The sequence below is a fragment of the Phyllostomus hastatus genome, unplaced genomic scaffold, assembly GCF_019186645.2.
Source record: "Phyllostomus hastatus isolate PE091 unplaced genomic scaffold, TTU_PhHast_1.1 phas_contig_58, whole genome shotgun sequence".
Lineage (NCBI taxonomy): Eukaryota > Metazoa > Chordata > Mammalia > Chiroptera > Phyllostomidae > Phyllostomus > Phyllostomus hastatus.
In genome coordinates, this window is record NW_025333916.1 from 3,845,415 (window position 1) to 3,872,949 (window position 27,535).

General features: G+C 35.8%; 1 protein-coding gene across 1 annotated transcript in view; it reads right to left on the bottom strand.

Moving 5' to 3' along the window:
• Positions 1-2,126: 2,126 nt before the first annotated feature.
• ERAP2 (endoplasmic reticulum aminopeptidase 2) overlaps positions 2,127-27,535 on the bottom strand; it is a 37,306-nt gene continuing 11,897 nt past the window's right edge. Inside the window, exons 6-19 of the mRNA XM_045848258.1 lie at positions 26,050-26,204; positions 22,427-22,540; positions 21,424-21,555; positions 21,044-21,175; positions 18,764-18,832; positions 17,617-17,792; positions 15,371-15,450; positions 13,936-14,119; positions 9,820-9,976; positions 9,160-9,344; positions 6,550-6,711; positions 5,899-6,039; positions 4,067-4,148; positions 2,127-3,382 (exon numbers count right to left, since the gene is read on the bottom strand). Of these exons, the coding sequence (XP_045704214.1) occupies positions 3,239-3,382; positions 4,067-4,148; positions 5,899-6,039; positions 6,550-6,711; positions 9,160-9,344; positions 9,820-9,976; positions 13,936-14,119; positions 15,371-15,450; positions 17,617-17,792; positions 18,764-18,832; positions 21,044-21,175; positions 21,424-21,555; positions 22,427-22,540; positions 26,050-26,204 (1,913 nt within the window). The 3' untranslated portion in view covers positions 2,127-3,238. The remainder of the gene's footprint in view (positions 3,383-4,066; positions 4,149-5,898; positions 6,040-6,549; positions 6,712-9,159; positions 9,345-9,819; positions 9,977-13,935; positions 14,120-15,370; positions 15,451-17,616; positions 17,793-18,763; positions 18,833-21,043; positions 21,176-21,423; positions 21,556-22,426; positions 22,541-26,049; positions 26,205-27,535) is intronic.

A 27,535-nucleotide genomic window follows, 5' to 3' on the forward strand; every position in this document is an offset into this window, starting at 1 on the left:
GGGAATCCTAGTGCACTGTTAGTGGGAATGTGGACTGGTACAGCCACTGTGGAAAACAGTATGGAATTTCCTCAGAAAACTAAAAATGGAACTGCCTTTTGACCCAGCAATTCCACTACTGGATTTATACCCTAAGAATCCTAAAGCACTAATTCAAAAGAACCTATGCACCCCTTTGTTCACAGCAGCATTATTTACAATAGCCACATGCTGGAAACAGCCTAAGTGCCCATTGGTAAATGAATGGATTAAAAAACAGTGGCACATTTATATTATGGAACACTACACAGCAGAAAGAAAGAAGGAACTCCTACCTATTGTGACAGCAAGATGGAACTGGAGAATATTAAGTGAAATAAGCCAGGTGGTAAAAGATGAATACAATATGATCTCACCTATAAGTAGAACCTGATGAATAAAACAAATAAATGAGCAAACTAGAACCAGAGGCATGGAAATAAGGAGACTGACAGGGACCAGAGGGAGGGGTTGGGGGAGAATGCAAGAAAGAAGGAAAAGGGTCTAGTTAAAGAACAAGTACAAATGACTCATGAACATGGATAACAGGGTGGGGTTTGACTGTGGGAGCAGCACTGGGGGTGGAGGGAAGGTGGGGGTGGTGAGAACAATGGGTGAAAATTGGGACAACTTTAATAGGATACCAACCATAAAAAAAGATTTCAGGAATTAAACAATATGACACATGATTGATGTAAAGTCTGTAAACATAAAAGTTGTAAACCATTATAAAATAAAAAATAGTGATACATGTTTAAGTGTGGCCATTTTAAACAACATTGTGTTTGGTAGATATTAATGTTCAAGTGGATAACTAGCTCCTATGACTATTTGGAAGTCCCCCTTGTGGCTTGGGATAAATCGCTCCCCAACTCCAAAACCAAAACCAAACAACACCTACCCCCAGGAAGTTCCCTCAGAAAATCAAGATATCTTTGTAGGAGTGGTTCCTGGCCAGGCTTGCTTCTCTGGAACCTCAAATAGACCCAATGACACAGCAAGGAATGAAATGCAGAAGTGTGTATATGAGATAGGTCAAATTCCTGTTGGTGTGGTAAGTTGGGCTCTTGAGGGCTGAGGTGCCTATTTTCCCCACACAATGCCTGAAAAAGGGACAAGCCTTTGGTTCTGGGCCTCCTGATCTGGAAGGTTTCTCATTCTGAGAAGGCTGCAGAGACCACAAAATTCTCCTGGGAGCTCTGTGGGGAATCAGGGAGGCACAAAGAACTTGTGTCTGCTCACTCCATCATCTATTCATAATGGTGAATGTAACTTTTTCACAACTTGTTTGTTTGGGGGAAAAATAGAGTAACACCAACTTCAGCCAAGCCTTAGTTGGTGTTGGGGGTCTGGCATCCACCATTAAGCTTTTGAAATACTACACGAATAAGTACAGTAAGTTTCTTTGAAAAAAAAAAACTATTTGTTAAGACATTATTGGTATATCAATTCTCCTGTTCATTCTCATTAAATAACAAAATTGCTTCTTTGTGTACTCAATTCTTAAGAATCTGAGAAATTACAAATAAGGAACTAAAAAAAGAGAATTAAAAACATGGAAATTTATGCTAGTTAAGGTACTTAACAAAGAACTTTGCTTATTTATGGAAATGTTGATGACACAGTTCCATGGAATCTCATACACATTTTACAGCTGTTTTACATATTAGCTTGTTGGGGAAAAAGAACAGTATTCTTTACTCTTTCAGTTTTCTTACCAAAAGTACATATAATTCTAGAGGGCTATCACCACAGTGTTACACAGACCTTGATAGAACCCTGACTAGGTCAAATCTAGAGTTGAAGACACTTCAAAGACTCCAAGAAATGATTTGAAAACAAACTTAACAAAACACATATTGTTTCATGCTCATGGGCCACCCAAACTGTATTCTGTCTCTGACTGAGAAAGGTCTAAAAACCTTCATGATATCACTCCAAAAAGAATTGGATAACACCCCCCACCATGTCCCCTGCCCCAACAGCCCAGTTTCCCTTAATAAGCCAGATAAATTAATTGTGTAATGATTCAAATCTTTCTAGAACTTATTTATGCTTTTGTACTGATTCATATGTGGGGCCATGAATTTATTAAATTTACTACTATATTTAGAGGGGTGGTTTCTTTATTTCCAATACCTTATTCAAACAATTAAGAAAAGCATTTTGAAAAGTATTTCAGAGATCGAGAGGTTTTCTTAAAATATGAAGACATGCTAAAACTGGTTACAAAATACCATGATACATTTAAATATTTAAATTAAACTACAATTTAACCCAAATATACACAATATAATCTAATTCTGTAACGTCCAAAAGATTTATTTAAAATGCAACAATGTATGGATTAAAGTATGCAGTATTGCCTTCCCCTCCTGGACCTCTGTGACAATAGATTTTGCTTCATTTGAAGATGACCTCAAAGAATGTCCTTGAGGCTTTTCATGAATGGGAGGCTCAAGCCAAGAGTTCCTCCTGGCCTCCTGATAAACCCTGACATCTAGTTCCTAATCTGAGATTTGGAGACAAAATCTCTGTTTTCCTGATATTCACTTCATATTTGCTTCAGATTTTCCATCATAATAAAACTATTCAGGCTAAGTAGAAGGAGCAGAAGAGTGAGAAGATGGCAGGAGGTAAAACTGGTTGGGCAAACTCTAGGATCCTAAGCGAGGAGCAAAGTAGCAAAAGAGTGGCATAATGTGAGGCAATGTAGATAGTTTGTGTTGTGGCTAAACTATTATAGCTGTATTTATGTGTCCATATTTATATTTCCACATATCTCTATTATTCAAAAACTTTACTTTTAAATAGGCTCCTGAACTGGCCTTACCCCATCCCCAGCACTATGTATCTCTCCACTAGAGACCATGGCTTACAGCAGACAACTGTGCTGGCTTTCTTTTTCCTCTTTTTTTTTTTTTAAATCCTCACCTGAGGACATTTTTTCACTGCTTTTTAGAGAGATGAAGGGAGAGAGAAAGAAACTTCAAGAGAGAAACATTGAACCCACAACCTAGTTATGTGACCTGACTGGGAATTGAACCCTCAACCTTTCGGATACAGGATGATGCTCCAACCAACTGAACCACACTGGCCAGGGCTGGCTGATTTCTTGAGACTTCTTACTGATTAGACAAAATATCTGGAATTCTGACTTGAACTTTGCCATTTTCATGCAGACATAACCTGCATCTGATGTGCTCTTTCTATTGATCATTTAAGTCCTAACCAGTAGCCAGCTCCTCAGAGTGGGAAGATTCTTCTCCAGCCACTTAATATTTTTGGATATGGTTTCCAGAACAATTTGAAAAACATCCAGATGTGATCCTTGGGCTTTAAGAAATTCAAAGAACTGTTTCACCTGAAAAATAAGCAATAAAATAATTACTGACATGGTTGGAAAAACACTTTCTCTTTTGAAGGGTTTTAAAACAGCTTGCAAATAATCCAAACACAGGTGCGAGCCAACTCTAAAAGGTTATTTTTTTTTCTCTTTTTTGCATAATTATTACTTTGTTTTATCTTCAAACAATAAATAAAGTAAGACAGGAATCATAAATTCTCACCTTACAAGTGAGCATACTGTGGGTGAAGAAGCTGTGATTAAGCCAACTCATAGAGTTAGTAGTGAGCTGGAACTAAGTTCTAGAATTCTGAATTTGCTTAAGTGTAAGTAAATGCAAGTATTATTGTGGAAAGAAGATGTAAAACACTGGAATGCTTTAAAAAAGAAAAACAAGTAGCATTACCAACAATAGTTTTTTTAAAAAATCTTTAAGAACTCTTTCAAACTTCAATATAATAATTCGTGATGATACAATATGAACAAAATAGCACAAAAGGGTTCATCTTTCAACGGCAATTTGCATTTTGATGTATGTATTTTAAAAGGTTCTAGTACTTTGCCTTCCATTTACTTGCTATGTGACATTGGATAAATAACTTACTTTCTCTTAATAAAATGAGAACTTCAAACCAGATTGCACCTAAGCTTACTTTCAATTTCAGCACTTGAACATTTAGTTAGGAATAGAGAGTCACAAACCTCTTGCAACTCATCCTTGGAAGAAAAGTGAGATGTTGTGCCAGAGATGATCATTCTCACAGCAAATGAGCCCAAGTCAAATCTGAAAATAAAAAGAAATTTAAGTAATAGAAATACCAGCCTTATGTTTATTATATTATATACTTTTAAAATGTGTAATGTTAATAGCTATAAGATAAGCTTATATATTATAATTGATAGTATTAATTATCATAAGAATAACTGATATTCATCCAATAAAATCCCAAAACTATGAAATTGATCAACTTTGACCATAAAATTAAAAGGTAGATATAGTTATTTTAGGAACTATAACCCCCTTATTTAGCAATGTTTAGATTTAAATTTATGTTTATGTTTAAAGCATCATTCTCTACATTTTCTATTATGCACCCCATTAGTAAAATGTTTTTGACCAATAACTTCCCAAACTACATTTTTTGTATGTGAATATATTATGTAATAGGTATAAAAGAACATTTAAACACTATCATAAATAATATATGCAGTACTATTTTCTTCTTGCACTCTAATGTACACACTTCCTCCTCCCATTCTGGACACCACTATGTTTAAACATTGTATTAGGGCAATGTTACTTGGTTGAGCTCTCATTGGCAGCCACAGACTGCATCCTTCACCCCACTGTCAAAGGAATTCGTGCTAAAAAGCAGAGCACAGATACATCTAGGAAATAGTTCCAAGTCTAGGCTCTGCACATGATCGAGCAGCAGGATAATTTCCAGGTACAAAGTGAATCTACAGCATTGCAGAAAAGGTCTGACCATTTCAGTAGGGAACTGAGAGTCATGCAAACAAACCAATGGTTCCAGTAGAGTTTTTAAGGAAACACATTTTTTACAAGCAGTTTCTAAGTGGTTTCATGTGGATGTCAGCCCCATGAAGGTCTGGGAGAGGGGAGGAAAGTGTGGTTTTGCTTACACAAAACTGTTTGTGAGGAGTCTGAGTCCGTTATGGCTAAGAAATGAGAGGTAAGAGGAACTGAAGACAACTGACATCAAAGATGCTAACTGACGGTAAGATGAACAGAGAAAGTGACATAAATGTCTCATTCAGGATACTCCCCATACAGCATTTCATAAGTGACATTTTTGGATTTGGATGAGGAAATGGCTGAACACCTTAACCTTAGCAGGGGGTATGTTGTGGGAGAAAGTAATACCATTATGTACATTCCAGTGAAATCTAATCACTATGTGTTTTATCCTGGGATAAAACACTGGGGATATTTTAGGTTCAGGAGCATACTGGAGTGAGCTCTAGTTCTCCCAAAACTTGAAACCCAAGAAGAGACTCAGAACCAATCCAGTTTTGAAGGAGGGCTCCCAAAACACTTCTAGTCAGATTTCTTTCAGCTACTTAGTGTTCCCTGCTGTGCCACCTTTGCTGAGAGTGGGGATTAGCTCTCATCAAAATTCTTGAAGGGTCTCCAGGAACAAAAAGCAAGCCAAATACATATGATGCACTAAATGCAACTTCATTGAAATCCTCTGGGCTTGTGAGAGCGCCCAGAGGAGTTGGGGGGATGGGGTTGATGGCTGGATTTAATTCAACTAGTACTTGCTCCCAGCAATTCTTTACCTGACATGAATAAGAGAAATCTGTTTACCATTCCCTTCCACTCATTCCTCTCCCTTACACCTGGACAAAATAATCTGCCTTAGTTAGTTTTAAAACCAGTAGACTTCACCAAGCCATTTGGGTGAAATGGTACCTTTCATTTTTAAGCTTTGGGGGTCACTTGATTGTAATTGGTTTTAGGCAACTGAGACGGGTGGAAGAACACACAATGGAGATAGGTGAATACCAACTTTTTAAGGAGATGTGTCCAATTTTCTCTTACAAAATTCCATGCTAATTTCTGCCCTTTGGGATTCCTCGCAATTGCATGAAGAAGAGATGGCAAGTCCTGTGTCTTGATAATCTTTCCTTCCATTCCTAGTTGGATTAATCTGAAGAAATAAAAACCACATGATGTTTCATGGTATGTGTTATGTAATGAAATGAACTTAACCTCCCAATATATTAAAAGAATAGGAAAAAGAGGCATGATAAGATATAATTTACCAAAAATAGTAATAAATTCTCTACTGGCTAACATTTTAAATGTTCTACTTAAACTGCTGCTTTTTTTCTAGAAGTAATTTTATTCACTTATTATTTCAAAGAACTTTGATAAGATTTATATAATATTTTATATACAAGAATGTATTTTTGCAATAATTTTCCTTCAATGTTCTGAAAGTAAAATTTAGCCATTTGCCTAGTATCAATCACATGACTAAAAACTAAGGAATATTTGTTTTTGTGATTGACATTTTAACAACATGTTTTTTAATCAAAACAATTCAAATCCTGATTCACTTACTATATGCTTTTGAAATTGGTGACCAAAATTTTAGCAACTTCACTGTATTTGTATTAATTTCCTTTTAACCACTTAGTTAAATGAATACACTTACTTCATCAACTTTTCCTGATGTTTGCTGGTTGTCAGCGCATACAGAATTTTGTTTTTTTCAGCACCTGATATTGACAGTTCATATTTCTCTAAAAGGTAATTCCATCCAGCTGTTGTCTGAGCGCCTGCAGAGTACACAATCTTCAAAACATCTGTTGGGACACTGATATTAAACACAAAAGTAAAGACAAAAGTTTTATGAAAGAAAAACTATTTTTTCTTAGGATTTAAAATTGCTATAACAGAAGCACCTCTGACTTATTTCTAGTATCTAGCATATTAAACCTTTTTTTCTGCCAAACTTTTATAAAATTATATAATTTTACTTTTCAAGTTATTTGTACTTTTCCTACTGATGATGAAGTGTTTAGCAAGGAGAATAATCATAAAAATTTAACCTGCACAGAGATGAAAAGAGAAAATGTATGGAATCAATAAATAAAAGAGATGATTTCTAAAATATAAAAGCATTGGTTTATACATAATTCTGTCATTAAATAACCTGTATTGGTGCTATATAATTTTCTAAAGATGATTACTTGCTGCTTTAACATCACACTAAGAGAATATTCTAACAGGCCTGTCTTAGGTTCATCTAGAGAACTGTAATTTAACACAACTGGTTACCATTCAGTCATTTTACAATTCTGTAAAAGTGATATGATGCAATATTATTTTCTGCCTATAATTTTGGGGTTTTATTATCCTATAAGATATTAACTAGCTTTGACTCTAATTTATTCTATGGTTTTTAAACTCAGATATGGTTAGATCAATAATAACTTAAATTTACATGGATAGCTTGCAAAAACCACAACACAGAAAAGTGGGGGTGGGGCAGGAAATTTGTATTTATCATGCAGCAACCATATGGTAGGGGTTGCACTAATCTCTATCCGTTTTATATAACTGTCAAAGCGACCCAGTGAGATAGTTATCCTAATTTTTAAAAAGTAGGAATAAAGCTTACAAAGTTTTAAGTAACTTGCTCTGAGGTGATATAACCAGCCATTTTGGAGACAGGATTTAAACCTGTGATTCTGACACTTGTGCTATTTCCACTATTCACACTCTATGCACTTAAATATCCCAAGTGCCATTTGAATCATAAAAAAGATTAAGTAATGAAATAATTAAATTATAATCCACATTGTGCTGATTTTAGTATAGTTTACTGTATGTATAACTTTATAAAAATCAGTGACACATGCACAAGCTCCTTGTGGGTGGGACCCATAATTGTTCATTCACTACTTTATCTTTAGCACCTGCAGCAGTGCCCAGCACACAGCTGACATGCAGAGAATTATATTTTGATTTCTAAGTGAATTAAATAACCAACCTATGTAAGGAAATTCTTCATTAGGATTTATACTAATGGTCTTGAAGTTTAGAAAAAAAAAGCCCACGATATTTAATTATGTTTCTTGATCTCAAGCTTTAAAGAGCTTTACTCAGAATATTTCACAGGCACAGCATTCTATTCAATATGTTGAAACATCATGTCTATCATACATGAGTTCCTACTGTGTTTGTGCCAGCTTCACCCCTCATTTGGCTAGCATAAACACAGAATGGTATTCTACTAGATGTTTTCATGTTAGCCTTACTCATGATGACCCAATGACAAAGACGGGAAAAATAGAACTGAAGCATTTTTCTAAAAGTGATGATAGGCTTAAATCCCAAAGATCAGAAATATCCAAAAAGAATGAAACTGAAATTGCTTTTGTTTAAAGGAAGAATTCAAGAAAAAGTTTCAAAAGCTCAGTGAGATTTAGTTATGTGGAAAAAAGTTATGATAGCATATCATAACCATTTTACATAAGAAAAATTGGCACCATGTCATTACATGGAACTAAAGTTGTTTTCTTCTTCTGTTTTAAAAATGAATCTTCCTTAATTCACATGCAGATATGATTTCTCAAAACATCTAACTCTAGAGTCAGAATTTTAACACTAACAACATAAAATCATGTGTTGGACAGAAAGAAAGGCTTACATGAAATGATCGTGGGGTCTGTTGGTGCCTATGGATTATGGCCACTAAACTGGACTGCAACATAATCCATTTGATCACTGGGCATCTTTCTGATTACACTGACCACAGAATCAATTTTGCTACCATGTAATTTCTTCAAATGGCTCAAATCATCAGTTTCCCATCAAAGCTGGATCTCAGGGCCAAGGCTTGGTTTGTGGTATTGGTTAATGAGGAAGTAAGCCTATTTTTTTAAAAAAAGGCACCCCCACTTTTCTCACAAGTTTCATCAGACGATCACAGATGTTTTAACTGCATGTACATTTTACATTGTTTTTCATCTTTAAAGGGCAGCACTTTTGGAGGTGGGTGCCCCTCTGCTTCTACCCTCATCTATCTTTCTGTTACCATGCCAATGTTTAGTTAGCTCTCTCCTGTAGGGACTTAAACTACACTTCCCACAAAATCTATTGAGCACTTACTATGCGAGAGCATGAAACAAGGGTACATAATCCCAGCATGTTTATTGTCTATCTTTACTAAAAGGTTTTAGCTCTATTGTCCTGCATGATCAAAGACTTTTACATTAAAGTGAAAGGAACAAAGAATAGGACAGAAGTCTAGATCTACTTTAATTTTCCACTGGATTCCATCCACTGAGAGAAGAGTTCAGCTGACTTCTGGATGCAAGGAGCATGGTGCAGGTCACAGGCCAGCTTCAGGAGTTCTGAGCGAAGCATCCTGTCCCAGACGGAGCCCTCGTCACTCCAGCTTTGCCTGTCAATCACTGGCTTAAAATACTGGAGAAGGTAATGCTGCAGAAAAGCACAAGAGGGTTTACAGAGAGGCTAAGTTTAGTTCTTAAGACAGCTCTGACCCATCTAAAGGCTCAACTCTAAACTATCTGCATGAACCTTTCCCAAAACACAAAACTATTTATGTTTCTCTTCTCTTCTCTTTTCTTAGCCCTGGCCTACCATGCTTAAGAAACAGTGTCTCCATTAAAATATGATTTCATTTCCTATCTGAGGGCACTGTCAATTGATATAAGATAAAATCACCTTAAGAGGGGTGTTTTTTGCCCATGACCCTGGTATGGCTCTTAGGATTATGATGACGCGAACAAGGAGCATTCAACCATTAGGAACTGTGGTGTTAACTGTGTTACTGGCCAGTCTCCTAAGTTTCTCAAAACTTTACCTCCAAGAGTCCACAGGAAACAGACTAAGTCTCACTGAGCCTCCAGACACTGTGTATTTACTTAATGAATTTTCTGAATATAGCACAAACCTTGAGGTTTTCGGTGACATCTGAAATATTCCTTCTGTCCATCATGTGGTAAAACGATTCTAAGTACCCCAGACCTTTGAGAAGCGCAAGGCTGCTTGTTTCATGTTGGAGATAGCGAGTCAGGTCAAGGGCTTTGTCTATGGTCAACCTTCCTGCACTGAGGTATGAAACAAATGTCAGTGGTTTAGGCAGATCTTAATATTAATATTAACTGTGATACAGAGATCAATAACAAGAGAAGTTTGTTATAGCCAGACCATTTGGTTTAAATGTTAGCTGTGCCACTCAGCAGCTGTGTGATCTTGGAAAAATTACCTAATTTCTCTGGGCCTCACTTGCCTCCCTTATGCATGGGCAGAATCACAGTACCTCTTTTTATTGCAGTAAGGATTAAATAAGTTGATATATGTAAAGCACTTAGAAAAATTATCATAGCATGTAGTAGAAGCTTCATAAATGAGATAAATATTCGCTACTATTAATATTTAGTACCAAATAACATCAAAGTTGTATTCATATATTATGTCATTCTCTAATTGTTTAACTTGTGGCTTTGAATCATTCCTCCAGTGAATTTGGAACTTTGAGGACAGGTGTTAGGATTTTTCTGTTTTTGATGTTCCTCCTAGATCCTAAGAGAGAAGCAGTAATTATTTTGTCACAAAACAAGTATCTTATATCTATAATCTATTTAGACCATAAAATTATATACCTCCTCTATATTTTCTTTTAGTGAGAAAAACAAACAACAAAACTATTATTCTGAATGTGAAAGTGGTAGGGTCTCTTCTGTAGGGGAAACATATTGTTGTAATGTCACTTTTGTATGGAGGTTCTCACGTATGTTTCCAAGAGGACCTGTGTCCCCACCAGGTCTATAAGCCATTTCGCCAGCCTTAGACACCCAGATGGAGCATAATAGTTTGATATGGTAGCAAATTCCAGAACAAAGGATGCATCTGTTGAATTTTTCATTAACATAATGCCCTATTTCAACTGGGTTTAAGAATGTTTTAATTCTGATCTAAAAAGAGAGAACTGAAACTAGAAAGATATGAAGTTAAAAAGAACCAACTTTTGTTGTGACTTCACTCTTCTCAATCATAATGACATACTGCTTTAAACAGACTAATGGAAAATTTAACAAAACTTTCATCTGAAGACAGAGGGCTGAATCATATGGTCACTGTATTTCATAAAATACAAAGCCACAAAATGTCACTATTCCTTTTCACATGTGTAAGGAACATAACATACAGTGCAGTTGATACCTTTGAGCATCAGCAATAGGAAGAAACTGGGCACTACATTGTATGGTCATAATTTTAAAAAGAATGTTTAACTTTAAGTAATTACTTATATCAATCCTGTTTTTCTTTTTGGCCCAGACTAATTTATTTCTTACTAAAACAAATGCCATTATTAGAAAACTTTATATATGCCTACTTGAAAGTTTTTTAATCTTATTATTCATTTAAAAGGAGTCCCTTTTCTTTTTATACAGTAATTGTGTAATAAAAAGGCAACTCCTCACCACCTGCACAAAATGTTATCTGAATGTTTATTTACCTTAAAGATTAAACACATGTATAAGCATTTACTTCAGCCCAACAGGAAAAATCTGTATCTACTTATTTGTATAATTTCAGCTAAATGGTACCTTTGTGAAATAAAAGCCTATTCCTATGGAACCAATTTAAGGCTTCTTTTTAAGGTGTGGTACTGAAAGAAACAAATGGTTTTTCTGTAAGGAAATTAAACTTGTCATTTTAATTCCACTCAGATGAGATCCAAGTCTTAAATTATATTTAAAAAGTATGAAAATAAATATCCATTCCCAGGTCAAATTTTGTCTCCAAACTAAATGTGATTACTGATTACTTCCTTTAACTCTTAAATAGATATTTCATAGAGCCGTGATGGAAAACTATATATTACTGAGGGAATCCAGCAAGTAAAAATATTTAAACTGATTATGAGAGTTTTCAGTGGTTTCCTTATACAATTACTTTATTATAAAAATAATGTAAACAAATTATTAAACAATTGGAAATTAGAGAAGAAGGGAAAATGCTTATAATTTCACTACCCTACACATTTACTACTAGTACTTTGGAATACAGCCTTTTGGTTTTTTTTCTCTTTTTTCATATTTAGCTTATTTTTTCCCTGTGTAGTTGAAAGCACAACAATATGCAAACACACATTATTTTAAAGGCATTTCTTCAACTTCACATTATTCAAAATGCATTTTTCTATACTGTCACCTCCTCTTCCTATTCAATACATGATCTTTTAAACAATATCTATTAGGAAATATACTATTAATGCTAAGAGCTGACATTTATTGGTGAGGTATGCTTGGTGTTTGATCTGCTTTATCTTATGCAATCTTCAAAATACCCCTGTGAGATATATATTATTTAAAACTAGAGTTTCAAAGACTAGCAAAATTTTAAAGACTAGAAAATTTAGGCTTTAAACATTTAAATAACTTGCTCCAGGAACAATGTGAAAAGGTAGTACATTAATTCATCTGTTTTAAATCAAAATTTTTACATTTATTTATTTATTTATGTATTTATTTATTTATTGAGAGTGGGGAAGGGAGGGAGAAAGAGAGGAAGAGAAACAACAGTCTGTGGTTGCCTCTGACGTGCCCCCTTTTGGGGACCTGGCCACAACCCAGGCATGTGCCCTGACTGGGAATAGAATCAGTGACCCCTTGGTTCACAGGCTGGTTAATCCACTGAGCCACACAAGCTAGGGCCAAAATTTTTACTCTTAATTAACTTCATTAACCATTCCATTTAATAAAGGAAAGATGATTGTTTTTCCATAGATGCACCAATAGCTATAGTATTTTTTCTGCTAAGTTTAGGCTACCCATACATTTATAGGCTAGAAACAGCAAAAAAGACTTTGAAACTAATAGAAAGATTGGATTTCATTTGCGGAATTGTCAATATTCTTCATCCTTTCTAGTCTTAAAATTTTAATCTACTTTCTCTGCAATCCATGAGTTTCTCCTTTGAGCAAACATCCTTTAACTAACAATAGATGTGCATACACTCAAATGCAGGACGGTCCTTTTTCTAACCCTAGCATTCACTGTGCTGTGATCCTGTGATGTTCCTGAGACCTATGGGGCTGAGGATTAAACACTCAATCCTCTCCTTTTTCTAATTTGGGAGTTTAGTTATAAGGAAGAAAAGCTTTGTCTCAGAAATGTCCTGCTGGTTATTTTCACTCAAGTTGACCTAAATAAGCATTGGAAAGGAAATATGTTACACTGAATAAAAGGAGTACATTACAATAATTCTCAGAATAGGAAAAGCTTACAATACACAATACTTCACCTGATCCCCATGTTCCCTCCCTCATTGGCCATTTTATAACCTGATTTATTCTATATTCTACTATTGATAATAAATGGGAAAGAAAACACCTTTTCTTTCCAGGAAAGTCTAAAGAGGAATAAATATAAGCAGCCGATTCTTCCTTCATTTTGCTTCCAATTTCATAATGGTTTCTCCAATGGGAGCAAAATAATAAATGGATTATGTAATAGACTAACAATTCATTTAGGTTAAGACTATATTTTTACTCTTTGTTCAGCAGATTATGAAGGTATTTGGTGAAATATGAAGCTACTAGCATAAACAAATTTTAAATTTGGAGTTAAAAGCCGACATGCCTAGAGGTTCCACCCTACGTGAGTGAATCCAGCCATTCACATGTACCGTCCAGGACTTGGGCACATGGAAGAATGAAGGAAGGCCTGGCCTATGGGGGATCATCCAACTGCACCCCCCTCTATGGTTTCTCTGTGGGAAAGAAGGTCCAAAGTTGCCAAATCTTTTCATTTTTTAAAGGAGATTCCAGAAGTCAGGATTTTTATATCAAATTCTTCACAGTTTAAAATGTTGGATTAAATTTTTAAACATTCTGTGAGGAAAATACCTTATCAGTGGGTAGGCTTTGGCTTCGTGGCCAGTATTTGGCCTCTGTTCAGATCCAAATCATAGGAATGATCAAGCACTGAATGTTTGAAGTCTGGCATATCTGGTCATGGATCAGTTATCCACTGTGAAATCAGATAAAATTGTACATTACCTTACTAGCTGAAATGCATCATGAAGCAGACTTATTCTGTCCTTAGGTCCGAGAAGTGTGTGGTTCTGATTCAGCTGTGTAATAAGTTGGTCCCATCCATGCCCCTCATAGTGAACGATGTAGTAGCCATTTGAGTCCACATTGAATTTCACCCAACTGGTATTTTCAGATAAATCCAGAGTATCTAAGAGGAGGAAATTGGCATAGGCATTTCATTATCAACATACACACCAGAAATATCTCCAAAACTTTTAGTTTTCATATTATTACTAATAAATCAATGAGAAAACAAAGTTTTAAAAAAGTCATGATGATATCGATTCTCATAGTCTACTGGATGGTTTCTTTTGGGAATAATGGTCTTACTAAATTAAAAAATAAGTTGATTCATATCAAAAGGACTGCTAAATTTGTTCCAAAAAATAGCCAATGCAGGTCTAAGAGGTCTGCAAGGGCCCAGGGAGCCAGATGATGGGCATGACTGGGATTGGGCTTGATTTCTTAGTGCCTTTATCTCAAGGTTTAGTTATTGGTCATCAAAGTATGTATATGTAAACAGGTGATTCATTTGTCTAGTCCTTGTTTTGGGTGAAATAATGATTGCAGATTGAATATTAATGCTATGGTGGACATCCTCTCAAATTTCAGTGAAGTCTTTAAGCAAAAATTAAAATATTAAATGTTTTTTAATAGGGCAGATATTATACTAGGTGGTAAAATAACATTATCATATTCTCTTAATAACTCTGTGAAGCCTAGTCTTCATTCAAATAAGATAAGAAAATTGAAGCTTAGCAAGAGTTAAAAAATTTTCTTGCCCTGGCAAGTATGGCTCAGTTGGTTGGAGCATCATCCCATAACCGAAAGGTTGCGGGTTTGATTCCTGGTAACTGTGCATACAATCCTGGGTCTGGGTGCTTATGGGAGGCAACCAGTCAATGTTTCTCTCTCACATCGATGTTTCTCTCTCTCCATTCCTCTCTTTCTAAAAGCAATGAAAAAAAATGTCTTTGGGTGAGGATAAAAGAATAAAATATATAAATAAAAAATAATTTTTTTAAGGCCACACACCTAGTAGATGATAGAGTGACAATATGAATCCACAGACAAAAAATTCCTAAGTGGATGCTTTTTCACATTACCTATTTTTGCCTCATGACAAAATAGCTGGGTTAGTAGGTACTAAAAGACTTGGGAGCATGCCATCATTTCTTTATATAAATAAAACCTATCTCTGAATGCTACAAGCACAGGAGAACCACCCACTACATGAAAATTTTACTTCCTAGCTAAAATGTTTTTTAGTAACTAATATATAGATAAATGAGAACTATCACAAGGTTAAATTACTTATTAGCAGTATCCTTCCTCCAAATAGTTCAGAATATATTTAATTTCAGAATTGAAACATTTGTTTGGCTAATCAGTTCCTTACCTGTCTTTGATTTTAGAACATGTCTATGAATCACATTAGAGGAGCTCATGGAGTAGGTTAGTGGGATGTGCCAAAGGTACCTATGTTGGAGAGCAAAGACTGTTACAAATTTAATAAATGGCCACTTTAATTTTCACATTGTCAGATTCAGATAAGCTGTAAAAGGCACCTAACCACCCATGCTTTACATTATGAGTAGCTTTATAAATTTTATAGGACAAGACTAGCAGATCCTTGGGTATGAAATAATTCTTCCACGGTGATTATGAAGGTGCAGCAATACATACCTAGTTGAATTCTGACACAACTATCTGTGCCATCTGCTGTCTAAATCTTATACCACAATAAATTCTGCTGTTTTCTTTAAAGAGGAGAAAAATATGCAATCGTCTTTTCATATTTCCAAAAACTCTGACAGCCTGATGCTACTTCACATAACTGAACCAAAGCTGTAGGACGAAGCCTTAAGAAATCTAGATCTTATTCTGGGATGATTTCCCTCTTATCCTTTTGTTCAACAGTGCTAACTACATTCAACTGCCCACTTGCTGACTGTGACTAAGTGGTCAACAGTTTAGGCTCTACAGGTTAGCAAATCCAGAAAGCAGAAAAGTAGCATGGATGGAAGCAAAAGGCCTCAGTTATTTTTCAGTGGCCATGCTATGGTAAATAACAGACACCCACTATTTTTTTCTAACTTTCTAGCAGCTTCCAGGATTTATTTCTTCTATCACATTAAGCCATATTAGCTACAGTAATCCTGTACATGTAAAATCAGGTGCTTGAAAATACCAACATGTATACAATGAAAAGGAGAGCGAAGATGTTCCCATTAGTCTTCAGAAAATGTAAAAATAAAAGAAACAATGTACACAGACTCCATCTAGTAAAGGGTCAGAAGTAATTACCTATCTGCTAACCCACAAAGGGTAGAGATAATTAACAAAGCAATTGAAATATTTGCTTTGAAACATTTGCACAAAAAGATGAAAATAGACACATAGATAATGACAAGACAGTGGAATGAGATTCCTGGATGAACCTTGGCTCTGGAAGAAAAGGGAATTTTCCAGATAAACATATCTGGGAATAAAAAAGAGGGAGAGTAGCATTTCAAAAGTTTGAATAAGCATGAATCAGAGAGTAATAATTTTATAACAGTAATCTAAAAACTGCCTTGGTTAGAGGAAAAAATACAGATCATTGTAGGTCTTTGTTATTCTGCACCATCTACACTATTGAACCCTCTCGTGACATTTTGATAAGTTACAAAATTGTGAGTCCTGCTTTCCCAATAATGAATCAAGCATTATATTGTCCAGGCTGTGTTGCCAAGTTACAAATTGTCTAAGCTCTTTGAGGTTTGGGCTTCAGAAGGACATACAGAAAAATAGAAAGCTGTGTCTCACATAGAGAAGTAGCATAAGAGTTGCTATTGGATTGGAAATAGGTAACTGACAAACCAAAAGAGAAAGCATTTTATGTGTATATTCTATGAATTAAAGACCTTTAATTTGCTTTCAATTCTCAGAAAAAGTGTAGAATTTGTTATTAGCTAGAAATTTAGAAAAAAGAAATAATAATCATAAGAGCCAGTACAGATTCACTTGGATTATTTCATTTTAAAATAACCTAATTCCCCTAGTTATTAAGGCTAATAAATCAGAGAAATGTGAACAGTGTTATGTTTCTTGATTTCAGTAAAACTTTTAACAAGTTTTCTCAGGAAAGGCTGGTGAACAAAACAGTGTGGTTAATTGGATTTGCTTTTATCATAACCAAGGACATCCTATATTTTAAGACATTACATGTATAGTCTATTACTGAAAATAAAAAGAGAACAAGAGAGCTTAACATCTAATTTATCACATAGGTACTATCTTTTCTCTCTGGTAATTTGTACAGCTGTCATAACACTTCCTAGGTATAGGCCAGACACACAACTTATTAGGGGCGAGAAATCTAGTGTTGAAAAGAGTCACTGTATATTATAATAGAAATATAACTGACCACCCTCTGCCTCAAACTGAATTTCTAAAGGCGGCTGCATAATTACTAAGAAAGCAGCTGCGAATGCGTAGTGGGTCACCTGCAGCCCTTTAAATCTGTTATCAAGGCTAGAATAGGCCTTTGATTCCTGTGTAGAAATAGCGTCCCACAGTTGCCAGAGAGGCTGAAAGAAAGTTAGTGCCATAACAAGAAAACTGAAATGAGGTAAATTAGACCAATAGAAGAAAAGCAGCCACCTTTCCTGCAGGGCCCTCCATTCAGGATCCTCTTTAAACACCCCGCTTAGGAAGCGCTCCTGTCGCAGCCTGAGCAAAGGCCCTTCTTGCTCAACAACCACGAGAGGAATTCCTTTCTGCAGAGTCCACGTAGCCATCATCTCTTTGACCTCCGCATGTTCCCCCTGAAAGGTGAGCTGAAATGACAAGCAACTGTGATCAAGTCAAGGCAGGGGGAAAAATATAGAGCTGAAAAACTCAGGGCTCCTGGGATGCCAGAAACAAGGCTGGGGGAGGAGGGGCGGACTCAGGCTGCATCTGGGCAGAGCAATGCAGGAACTGGACAGGGCTGCTCTGCAAGTTACCTGAAGGAGGGATGTATGTGGGAGCTTAAGGGTTAACACTTGGTAGGAAAAGCCAAGAGGAAGGGCTTGAGGCTGGAGCCTTCCTCCTGCTTCCTTTCAAAACAAAAAGAAAAGAAACACCTCTCCATTTAATAATCGTGGAATCCAGAGTGAATGACTTAGGAGAGAACCGGCTATTTTTAGGGGGAGCCTTAAATATTGCAACAGAACAATATATCAATAAAGGTATATTAAATGCAGAGCAAAATCTCTAGCTTTCAGGCTTCTAGGAGGCATTTCTGGTCATTGGATGATGCTGAGTCTTCCTTTAGAAAGCGTAATTAATAGGATTGCCATGACTCTTCTGTAAGAAAGCTTGCCTTTATTTCCCCCATTATGACTTTATTTTCTCTCTCCTGCAGTGCTCCAGTAATTTCCCAGAAGTAAACAAAAGACAGGGCGTCAAGACAGCCAAAAGCCATTTACCCTGTTTCCAAACCTAACATATTGGCTTTGGCATTGTTCAGAGTCTAGAGGATGCCAGTGCAGCAGTTACCACTCAGAGGAATTTGGAGCGAAGATATTTTTAGCTAGCAGTGGGCTCGTGGAAAAGCTGACTTGCAACAACAAAAATATAGTAGTAACAGCATAATCCCCCTAAATGGCCTGAACATTCCTTCTTCAGTCAGCTTTGTTTCAAGGAAAATTCTGGAGTCTCTCTTCCTCTCCAGTTATTTAAAGGGACAGTCGGGCTATTCTGCACACTCACGCCAGTCAGGTGAGGGGCCAGATCTCTTCTGCTCTGCTGGTCTGTTTATACTTACTGTGCTGCTTGTCCTCTTGGAATCAGAATAACAAAATCCACCAGATGTGAAATCACCTTCTGTACAACTCTATAAAACAAGAATAAAAGAGCACTGCCATTTGGGCACCGATAGTTGGCTGAATATGCATCTTAGACAAGAGTGTGGATGTTTATTGGCATAGCCATGTGAAGATTTAATTCATCAAGACATGAAAATGAATATAGCAATTCATGAAATGAAAGAAGGCATCTTCTCAGTGACCATAGGAAATACACAAAAGTTCCTTCATAAATTGCTATGCTTTTTATTATGTATAAGTGAATTATATTTATATATATGTATATTTAAAGTTTGGTAAAGAAATTCAATGTGGTGGATTAGCTGTTTTAAGGTTGAATCAGTTTGTTGGATTTTTCTCTCATTGGGTTGGTCAAAAGTTTGTTTTATTTTTTCTGTAAGGTGGCTCTAGTAGCACTTAGTTGTCTTTAAGTTCATTTGAAACAATTTTGTTAGATTGTGTTGTGACAGCTGTCATATCAGTGTGCATTTAAAAGACTTATCAAAATTGGTGAATTTTTGTGTAGCTATTTTAATATTGAAAATGGAAAAGATATGCAATATTTTTGGGATATCATGCTTTCACATTTCAAGAAAGGTAAAAACACAACTGAAACACACAAACAAATTTTGTGCAGTGTATGAAGAAAGTTCTGTTACTGATCAAACATGTCAAAAGTGGTTTGTGAAGTTTTGTGCTGAGGATTCCTCACTGGATGATGCTCCATGGTCAGGTAGACCAGTTGAAGTTGACAGTGATCAAATTGAGACATTATTGAGAACAATCAGTGTTACACCACGTGGGAGATAGCCGACATACTCAAAATATCCAAATCAATAAACTTATTGGTGAAAATGAAAAATGTGTATTTTTATTTTATGGAAAAACTAAATGGACATTTTGGCCAACCTAATATTTCCTTTCCCCTGGGAAACATTTTACTTTATTGTTTTATTCTGCATGTTACTCATGCTCTATTTAGCATTTAGGCAACTGTGTCTAGCATTAACTTTCTCACATCATACTGTAAATTTCTTGACATTAGGGGAAACACCTTGGCTCACATGGCCATTCCCAATGACTACCACAGTAGCACACAGGAGTGGGAAAAAGTAGGTTAATTGTGTCATTCTTTTGAGTTAATAAAGCTATTCTAATAATCATAACTTTCATGTCTTTATTACACAAACAACTCTAAACCTACTTTTGCCCATCCTGGCAAAATGAATACACAATAAATTTTGCATTCAGAATTGGCATAAGACCTAAGAAAATCACCAACTTGGCAACCGACCCTTAAATAACCAGAAGTTAATGCTCTCTAAAGCTCTAAAGTGCTATTAAATGGTTTTATGGAAAATAAAACAAAGAATTCTTTGATTTCCAAGTTGCTATTGACATGTATTAGAATTGACATTATGGGAAGCAGTGCTTAATAATACATTTTCAGGAATTTATCATTTTCTTACCAGTTTCATTTGGCATCAGAAGAAGGTTAACTAGAATATAGAACCTTTAGGCGAATGTTACATGAGAGATTTTCCTGATGACTAGGAAGAAGGAAGAAGCTGTGATGTAATTAAAAGAATGAATACTGGATTTAGAGTCAAAAAACAGATTTTAAGCACTGACTCTTATCACTCACTTGTTATATGATCTTGAGCAAATCTCTTCCTTAGTATTAGTTTTCCTGTCTGTAAAAATGGAGTAATAATGCGTACCTCACTTTCTTGATATGGTTATAAGCATAATGTGACAAAAATTAACATAGCGGTATTCACAGTTAGCTTTGAAAACTCCTCTTATTGTTGGCGAAATTTCTCCTTTAATTCTCCCTGCACCCACTACACATGCACAAAAGACAGATTGAGTTAGTAGAGCTCAGCCTGAACACTTGGACAGAGAAGATTAGGTATTATATAATAGGAATTACAAAGTCATTAGAGATTTTGGAAAGTGGGAGGATAAAAGTGTAGGCTTTACAACAGAAGGGAAACCAAAGAGAAGGAGGTCAAGTATAAACTTCTATGATTAACCCAGTGTAGCACCCTGGTATAGCATGGAGCCAGAGGAAAGGGGAAGGTGGCACCTCCTAAGGACCCTGGTAGTGTGGCAAGTGGAATAAATATTTGTTGACAGAAAATATAACTATTTATAAACCTTCATGATTAGCCTGTCACCTGATAGTCTTAGCAACAGTCTTACTATAACCCATACATTTGACAGACTACGTGACTTACATTTGACAGACTGAGCCACAGATCATCATTCTTAGCATTTCTGTAGCTGAACTTCTTCAAGTAGTGAATAACTCCTTTCCGAAATTTCTCCTCACTTAGGAAATCCTTCAGCATATTCAAACTACAAGCTCCCTAAAAAAAAGAGAAAGAACACAAAGAAAAAGAATATATAAGAGAAAAGGTAGTATGATATGTTTTTAAAAGAAGCTTAATTTAATAGAACATGTATAATGTCTGAAAAATGAACAGCAAGTAAAATAAAAAGTGGAATGGGTGACAGGTGAAAGTAACCTGGCCACACTAGCTTGACCTGCTGGTGGCACAGGCTTCCTCACATCACTCCTGAAAGCAGCGTTTCCACCACCCACAGCATTTCCTACCTTGTTGTAGGAAACCGTATCAAACATTTCCTGTATTTGAGTAGGAGTTTCTGCCTCTTTGGAGATAGGACGGGATGAATTTAATGAATCTTTTTTAATTACTTCAAAGCACACTTCCAAAAAGTAGTCATCCTAAACAGGAGAGAACAACTTTTTCAATTTCAGTTTGGCCCTCTTAAAACAATAAAACACATGTTAAGTTTAGAAATATATGCTTAAAAGTGAGTGTTCAGTCAGAATTTTTTACACTTCACCATAAGTTTCTTTCCCCTTGTATATTGCCCTTTCACCAATTCTCTGCTACATGGAGGTATAAATCTGGCATTCCTTCAGATATGTCATAACTGTTTACCAGCTGCCAAGCCTCTGGATATAGAACTAACACTAATGGTTCCCATTTAGTGAACACTAGCTGTGTGCCAGGACCTTACATCCATCATCTGCCATCCTTCCAACACCCTGCATGGGAGATGCATTATATGCATTTTACATGAGAATATGTGAAGCTTTGGACTAATACACAGATTCAGCATATAGCAAATAAGAAGACACTAACTTTGAATCCATGTCTGTCTGTATCATACTGAACCAAATGCCTACCCAAAAGAGCCAATTAACCTTTATTAACCACCTTGATATGGTGTTCACCCCTCGTTTGCCTATAATAATCTATGTTTGAAGAAATCTTCTTACACATTTTGGGGAAATGAATAACCAGCCCTTTGTAAATTCTAGAGCAAACCTGCCAGCACATTGATCTCAAACTTCTAGCCTCTCCAGAAATATGAGAAAGTAAATTTCTGTTGTTTCAGCCACCCACTTTGGTATAGTATCATGGCAGGCCTAGCAAACTAATACAATTTGCTTTGTATATCAAACAAAACACCACAGGCTCAGAAACACCATGCTATATTGTTTTCTCTTTAGCATTCACTAAACATTTTAAGAGTAAATTGATGATTCCTTAGGGCACATGGTAGGACATACAAAACTGTGAACTTACAAATTGTAGCTCTGGATATGTGGCAGTAACAGAGATAAGTTCCATGTATTCTGCAAAACCCTCATTGAGCCAAATATCACTCCACCATTCCATTGTAACCAGGTTGCCAAACCACTAGGAGGTAAAAATTCAATGTTACTGAAAGTTTAAAAACTATAGAAAATTGGAAACCATAGCAAAAATAATAATGGATGCTAACTTCCTTTTAGTAATTAAGGCCTTTCCTCCATATCTTTGCTACTCTTTTCTCTCTAGACAATTCCTTCTATTGAAGTGATTTTTAACCTTTTCATCTCATAGAACACATAAAATAATTACTAAAATTCTGTGGCACACCAAAAACTAAATTATAATTTTTGCCGATCTAACAAAAAAAATAGATGTATTTTTGATTCATTCACATTGGACAGCTATTGTGTTGGTTGTTGTCATTTTTTTGACAATCTAAGGGAAAAGAGGTCAGTGCCCCTGACTAAACAGTGAGGTCTTGCATGTTTTAAAAAGTCTTGCAGCCCTGGATATTTTGCTCAGTTTGTTGGTGCATCATCTCTTACATCAAAGGGTTGCAGGTCAGTCCTTGGTCATGGTTCATAAGGGAGGCAACTGACTGATGTTTCCCCCTCACACTGATCTTTCTGTCTCTGTCTCTGTCTCTCTGTCTCCTTTCCTCTCTCTCAAAAAATCTATAAACATATTCTTGGGTGAGGATTTTTTTTAAATTTCCTGTTGCACACTGGTTGGAAATCACTGTTCTGCGTTCCCTGCCTTCGGGTCTCACTACCACACTTTAGCTTGCTTCGCTTTTCTTTTGTGTTCCCATTGCCCGCACCTCTCCAACTTTCATTTTATCCTCCAAATATCTCCTAGCTATTAGATTTAACATTCTGGAAGGAAATAAAACATTCTGTGGTGTTGTTTTCTTTCTTGCATAACAACTATAATCTCATTTTATCCTTCATGTATGGTGATGGTCTAAGGGAAAATACAAGCCAAACTATCCTTGGTGGAGTTACCTCTTCATATTCAGTAGCAGGCACTTAAGAGAAGCACAAGAATTCATTTAGGACTTTCAGAATATTACAAAATATTACCGATGAACAAATTTTGTTGTTAATCTCTGCCTTGACACTTCCAGGGATTAACTTGGTCACTAAAGTGAATAAAGGTCTGAGGTTTCAACTATATCTACATAAAATAAAAAGGATGAATAAGGATAATCTAAATAGAAATTTATCTATATTTGATCTGTAACACCAATTTTAAATATTACTATTTTTTCATGTACTTTTATATATTATTTATGCCCAATATGCCCAATAAACTGCATCTAGTTTATCTATTTTAGGATTGCAATTTAAAGAAGGATGGGAAACTTTAAAAGATTTTAAGATTCAGAAGAGAGCCTTGTTATAGTTACATGAGAAGAGCAGAACAGCTACATCTGTAGCTTTTAGAAAATATTTGAGTCTACTCCTTTTTTGACGACCCTCAGGTCATTTTGCAAGTGGGCACCAATCTTCCCAAGGGCATCTGTGAGAACGGACAGGAGTTGTTTCCTCAATATGACAAATAATGAACATAAGAAACAGAAGTTGAGCTGATTGTGATCACTTTTTCAGTTAGCAAGAGTGGTTTGTTTACTCATCCATTCAGTGTGTATCCATTGAGAACCTATGTTCCTGGTACCATGCCATATGTTAGATATGTAAATATACATAATACAGCCTCTGCCTCAATACAGATGATGGAGGTCAACAAGTAGACATAAATGCAATAAAGCATTACCGGTGCCATGATCAATATCTGAACAAGGGACAGAGAGGATTCCAGAAGGAAAGAATCACTTCTCCTTAGAGAGTGTGTTGATTAGTTAGGAAATGACACATTTCCTGAGCCTTGCTAGTGGTTTTTCAGTTATGCTGGGAGAGGTGTGTGCTCTAGGCAGATCAGTAGAAGCAAAATCATGGACGAACAACACAACCTTGCACGTTCGGGAAATGGCGGTGGTCTGGGATGGATAAAGCTTAGGGTGTGAGTAACATGAGGCCACAGAGATGGAGAGGGGCTGTGCCATGGGTGTTTTGTATGACATTCTGTGGACCCCTGACTCACCCATTTGGCATTGGGAGTCTTTGCCAGGGTTTTACACAGAAGATTGGCATGGTCCTATGGAGACAAAACAGTCAAGGCAAAAATTCTGATGCAACCTGCTGCTTCAGTCCCTCACAAAAGAGAAACTATTAAAGGAAGACTCAGAGGGAGCCTGGAGCTTTGGAAGTAGAGCTCACCAACAATTTCCCTACAAACACTGGGTAGAAGATTAGGAATCCCTAGAGTAAGTTATGTGCTTTAGAGCTATCAGTGACTAATAACCAAAATCCCTAAGATGGGCACGTGGGGAGATCCTAAATCAGAGAAAGCTTCCCACATATTCTTATAATACAGTGCTGAACATGACTCCTAAATGATCAGGTACTTAGTTCACTGCTTAAAAAAACAAACACAAGACTTATTATTATGGTGATAATAAAAGATAAAGTTAAAACTTAAAAATAAGAGACATTACCAAGTTCTACATTGGCATGCTATTTACCTACATGATGAAAGAGAATTTCTAGGGTACTTAATAACTCACTGTGTCACCGGGGATTTTCAGAAATGAAATAGAATAGAAATAATCTCTGATATATATAATGCTAGTTTTATAGTTTCATATCTGTATGTAAGACAGAGTTGATAGGTGGGCCTTAGAAATTTTACTCTGCAAGCAATGGTAGCAATGGCCATCATTAATAACTAACACTTATTGAGTGCCTACTATATGACAGGAACAGATACTAATCTATAAGCCTCACAACAGTTTCAAGAAGCAGGAGCTATTATTGACTTAATTATATAGATGAGGACACTGAAGTGTAGAGAGTTAGGTAATGTGTCCAGGGTCAGCAGCCTGTGAGTACTTAGACTTAAGGTACTTCACTATGGTCATATATTCACAGGTTCCACCAAAGGGAGACTGATTTTTCCCTATATTGAAATATCATAGTACTATGGGGTATAAGAAGAAATATATGTAATAGAAATCCCTTTTTGTAGGGTTTCCAATTCTGTGTTTTATATATCTGCATAGTTCTCACCCTTCTTTACTAAAACACATTTGAAGACTTTACCTTGGAGGGTTTTAGAGAATATAGTGACCAGTTCTCTTACAATAAAATTCCTGTATGAGTCCCATAGTCTAGAGCTGGAGCCTTCTGCTACGTACATACTGTGTTTGGTTTGGTAATCTGTAAGGTCCCCTCTAGAGGTAAAGTGATATACAGGGTCTGGCAGAAGTAATGCTTGCTTGAGTGTGGTTGGTAGGGTAATAATGTGGGGGTAATAATTTATAGTTTCAATTTGAGCATTTCACCTAAAATGTCATGTGATATGCTTGAGTGTGATATTGTTATGTTACAGAATCACATGCTTATGATTTTATAATAAAAGATTTTGTAATAAAAAGGGGCATTATTTGTGCTGGATCCTGTATAATAATTTTATGTTGTTTCAGGAATTTTATGTTGTTTTAGTATAATGCTCTTTTGGACTGATACTAAGAAAGTGCCATGAGTACCAAGTACCTGGTGTGCTAGTTCATGGGCTATGACTCTGGTGACCCACAGTTTATCGAAAGCGGAAGAGGTCTTGGGATCAAAGAGCAGTGACGTCTCTCTATATGTGATGAGTCCCCAGTTTTCCATGGCTCCAGCTTCAAAGTCAGGAATAGCAATTAGATCTAAAACATAAGAACAACCACACTTGATCATTATGTCTTCCACGCCAGAAGTGGGATTTGCTTCTTCCTCAAATACACAATGATCCTTGCAGTGCATTTAGCAGATGCTCTAAAAATATCAAGAATATCTTACAATTGACATGGTGTATTGTAGTTGCACTAAAAATAATCAGTACCTATGTCAAGTAGAATATATTCTATCAATACAGTTTTGGTTGTAGCTGATGTAACCTGTTGACATTTAACCTTTTTTTCAAAAAGTGTTGGACTCTGAAAATACCATGGATACATTATGCTAAGAAAATAATTTATTTAGTATACTGAAAACTTTGAAAATAAAAGGTGTCAAATAATTTTTAATGTGTTTGAGATTCATCAAAGCATATAATAAACTCATCTCTACAAAAATAGAAAGTTAAAGGATTTTGATTTCAGGAGAACATCTTTTAGGAACAATCTCTATAGTCCATATTGCAAATAATATTTCAGGCAATATGGCCTCTCTTACAAGCAAATGTCCTTCAGGGCATAGAAGGAAAAAGCTCTGAGCATCAATTCTTTTTCACTTCAATTTCCTTTCAACATTGATATTTGCTCTACCTCTTAACTAAGTCTTGGGCAGGGTGGTGAAACTTAATCATCTTTAAGCAACTCAGGTATAATGTATGTTAACTTGTATCCATCCATGTATGTGTGTGTGTTTGTACATCCTTTGCCAGTGACTTAATGTAGGTTAGAAAATTTAAATTTCTGGCTAACATTTAACGTGATTTTTTTTATTCTGCCAGGCCATTTTGGAAGAAATATTCTTTGGCTAAAAAAGAAGGTGATTTTTTAAAGTTTGTAATGAACCATGCTACTTGGCTTATAATTGCATTGTCTGGAATTAGTACTGGTTAATTACAATGTATAAAATTGAATACCTATAACAAAAACTAAACTAGCACTAATAAAGATTAGTGTTCATTAGCACTTCAGTGTAGGAATAACTCCTTTTCTAAGTTGCACTGATGATTTTCTATTAGTTGATTTCCCAAAGCCATTAGAAACACCTATCTGCTCTGTATTTTCTTAAACTGCATCCTTATTTTCAGTTACTTTAAAAATACATTTCATATACTCCTCAAGGTTGCATTTTGTTGGTGGCTGTTATTTGACCTTTCCTTGACTTTTGACATAGAGAACAGCAGTGGATTGTGGATAAACTGAATTTAGTATATCTGTGCTAAGGAGTATATAGAACCAGCATTCTAATAATACAGTGACACTCAGGAACTATAGGAATAAGCTTGTGATATCTTTTAAAGTTTTCTTTTACTTTATACAAAAAA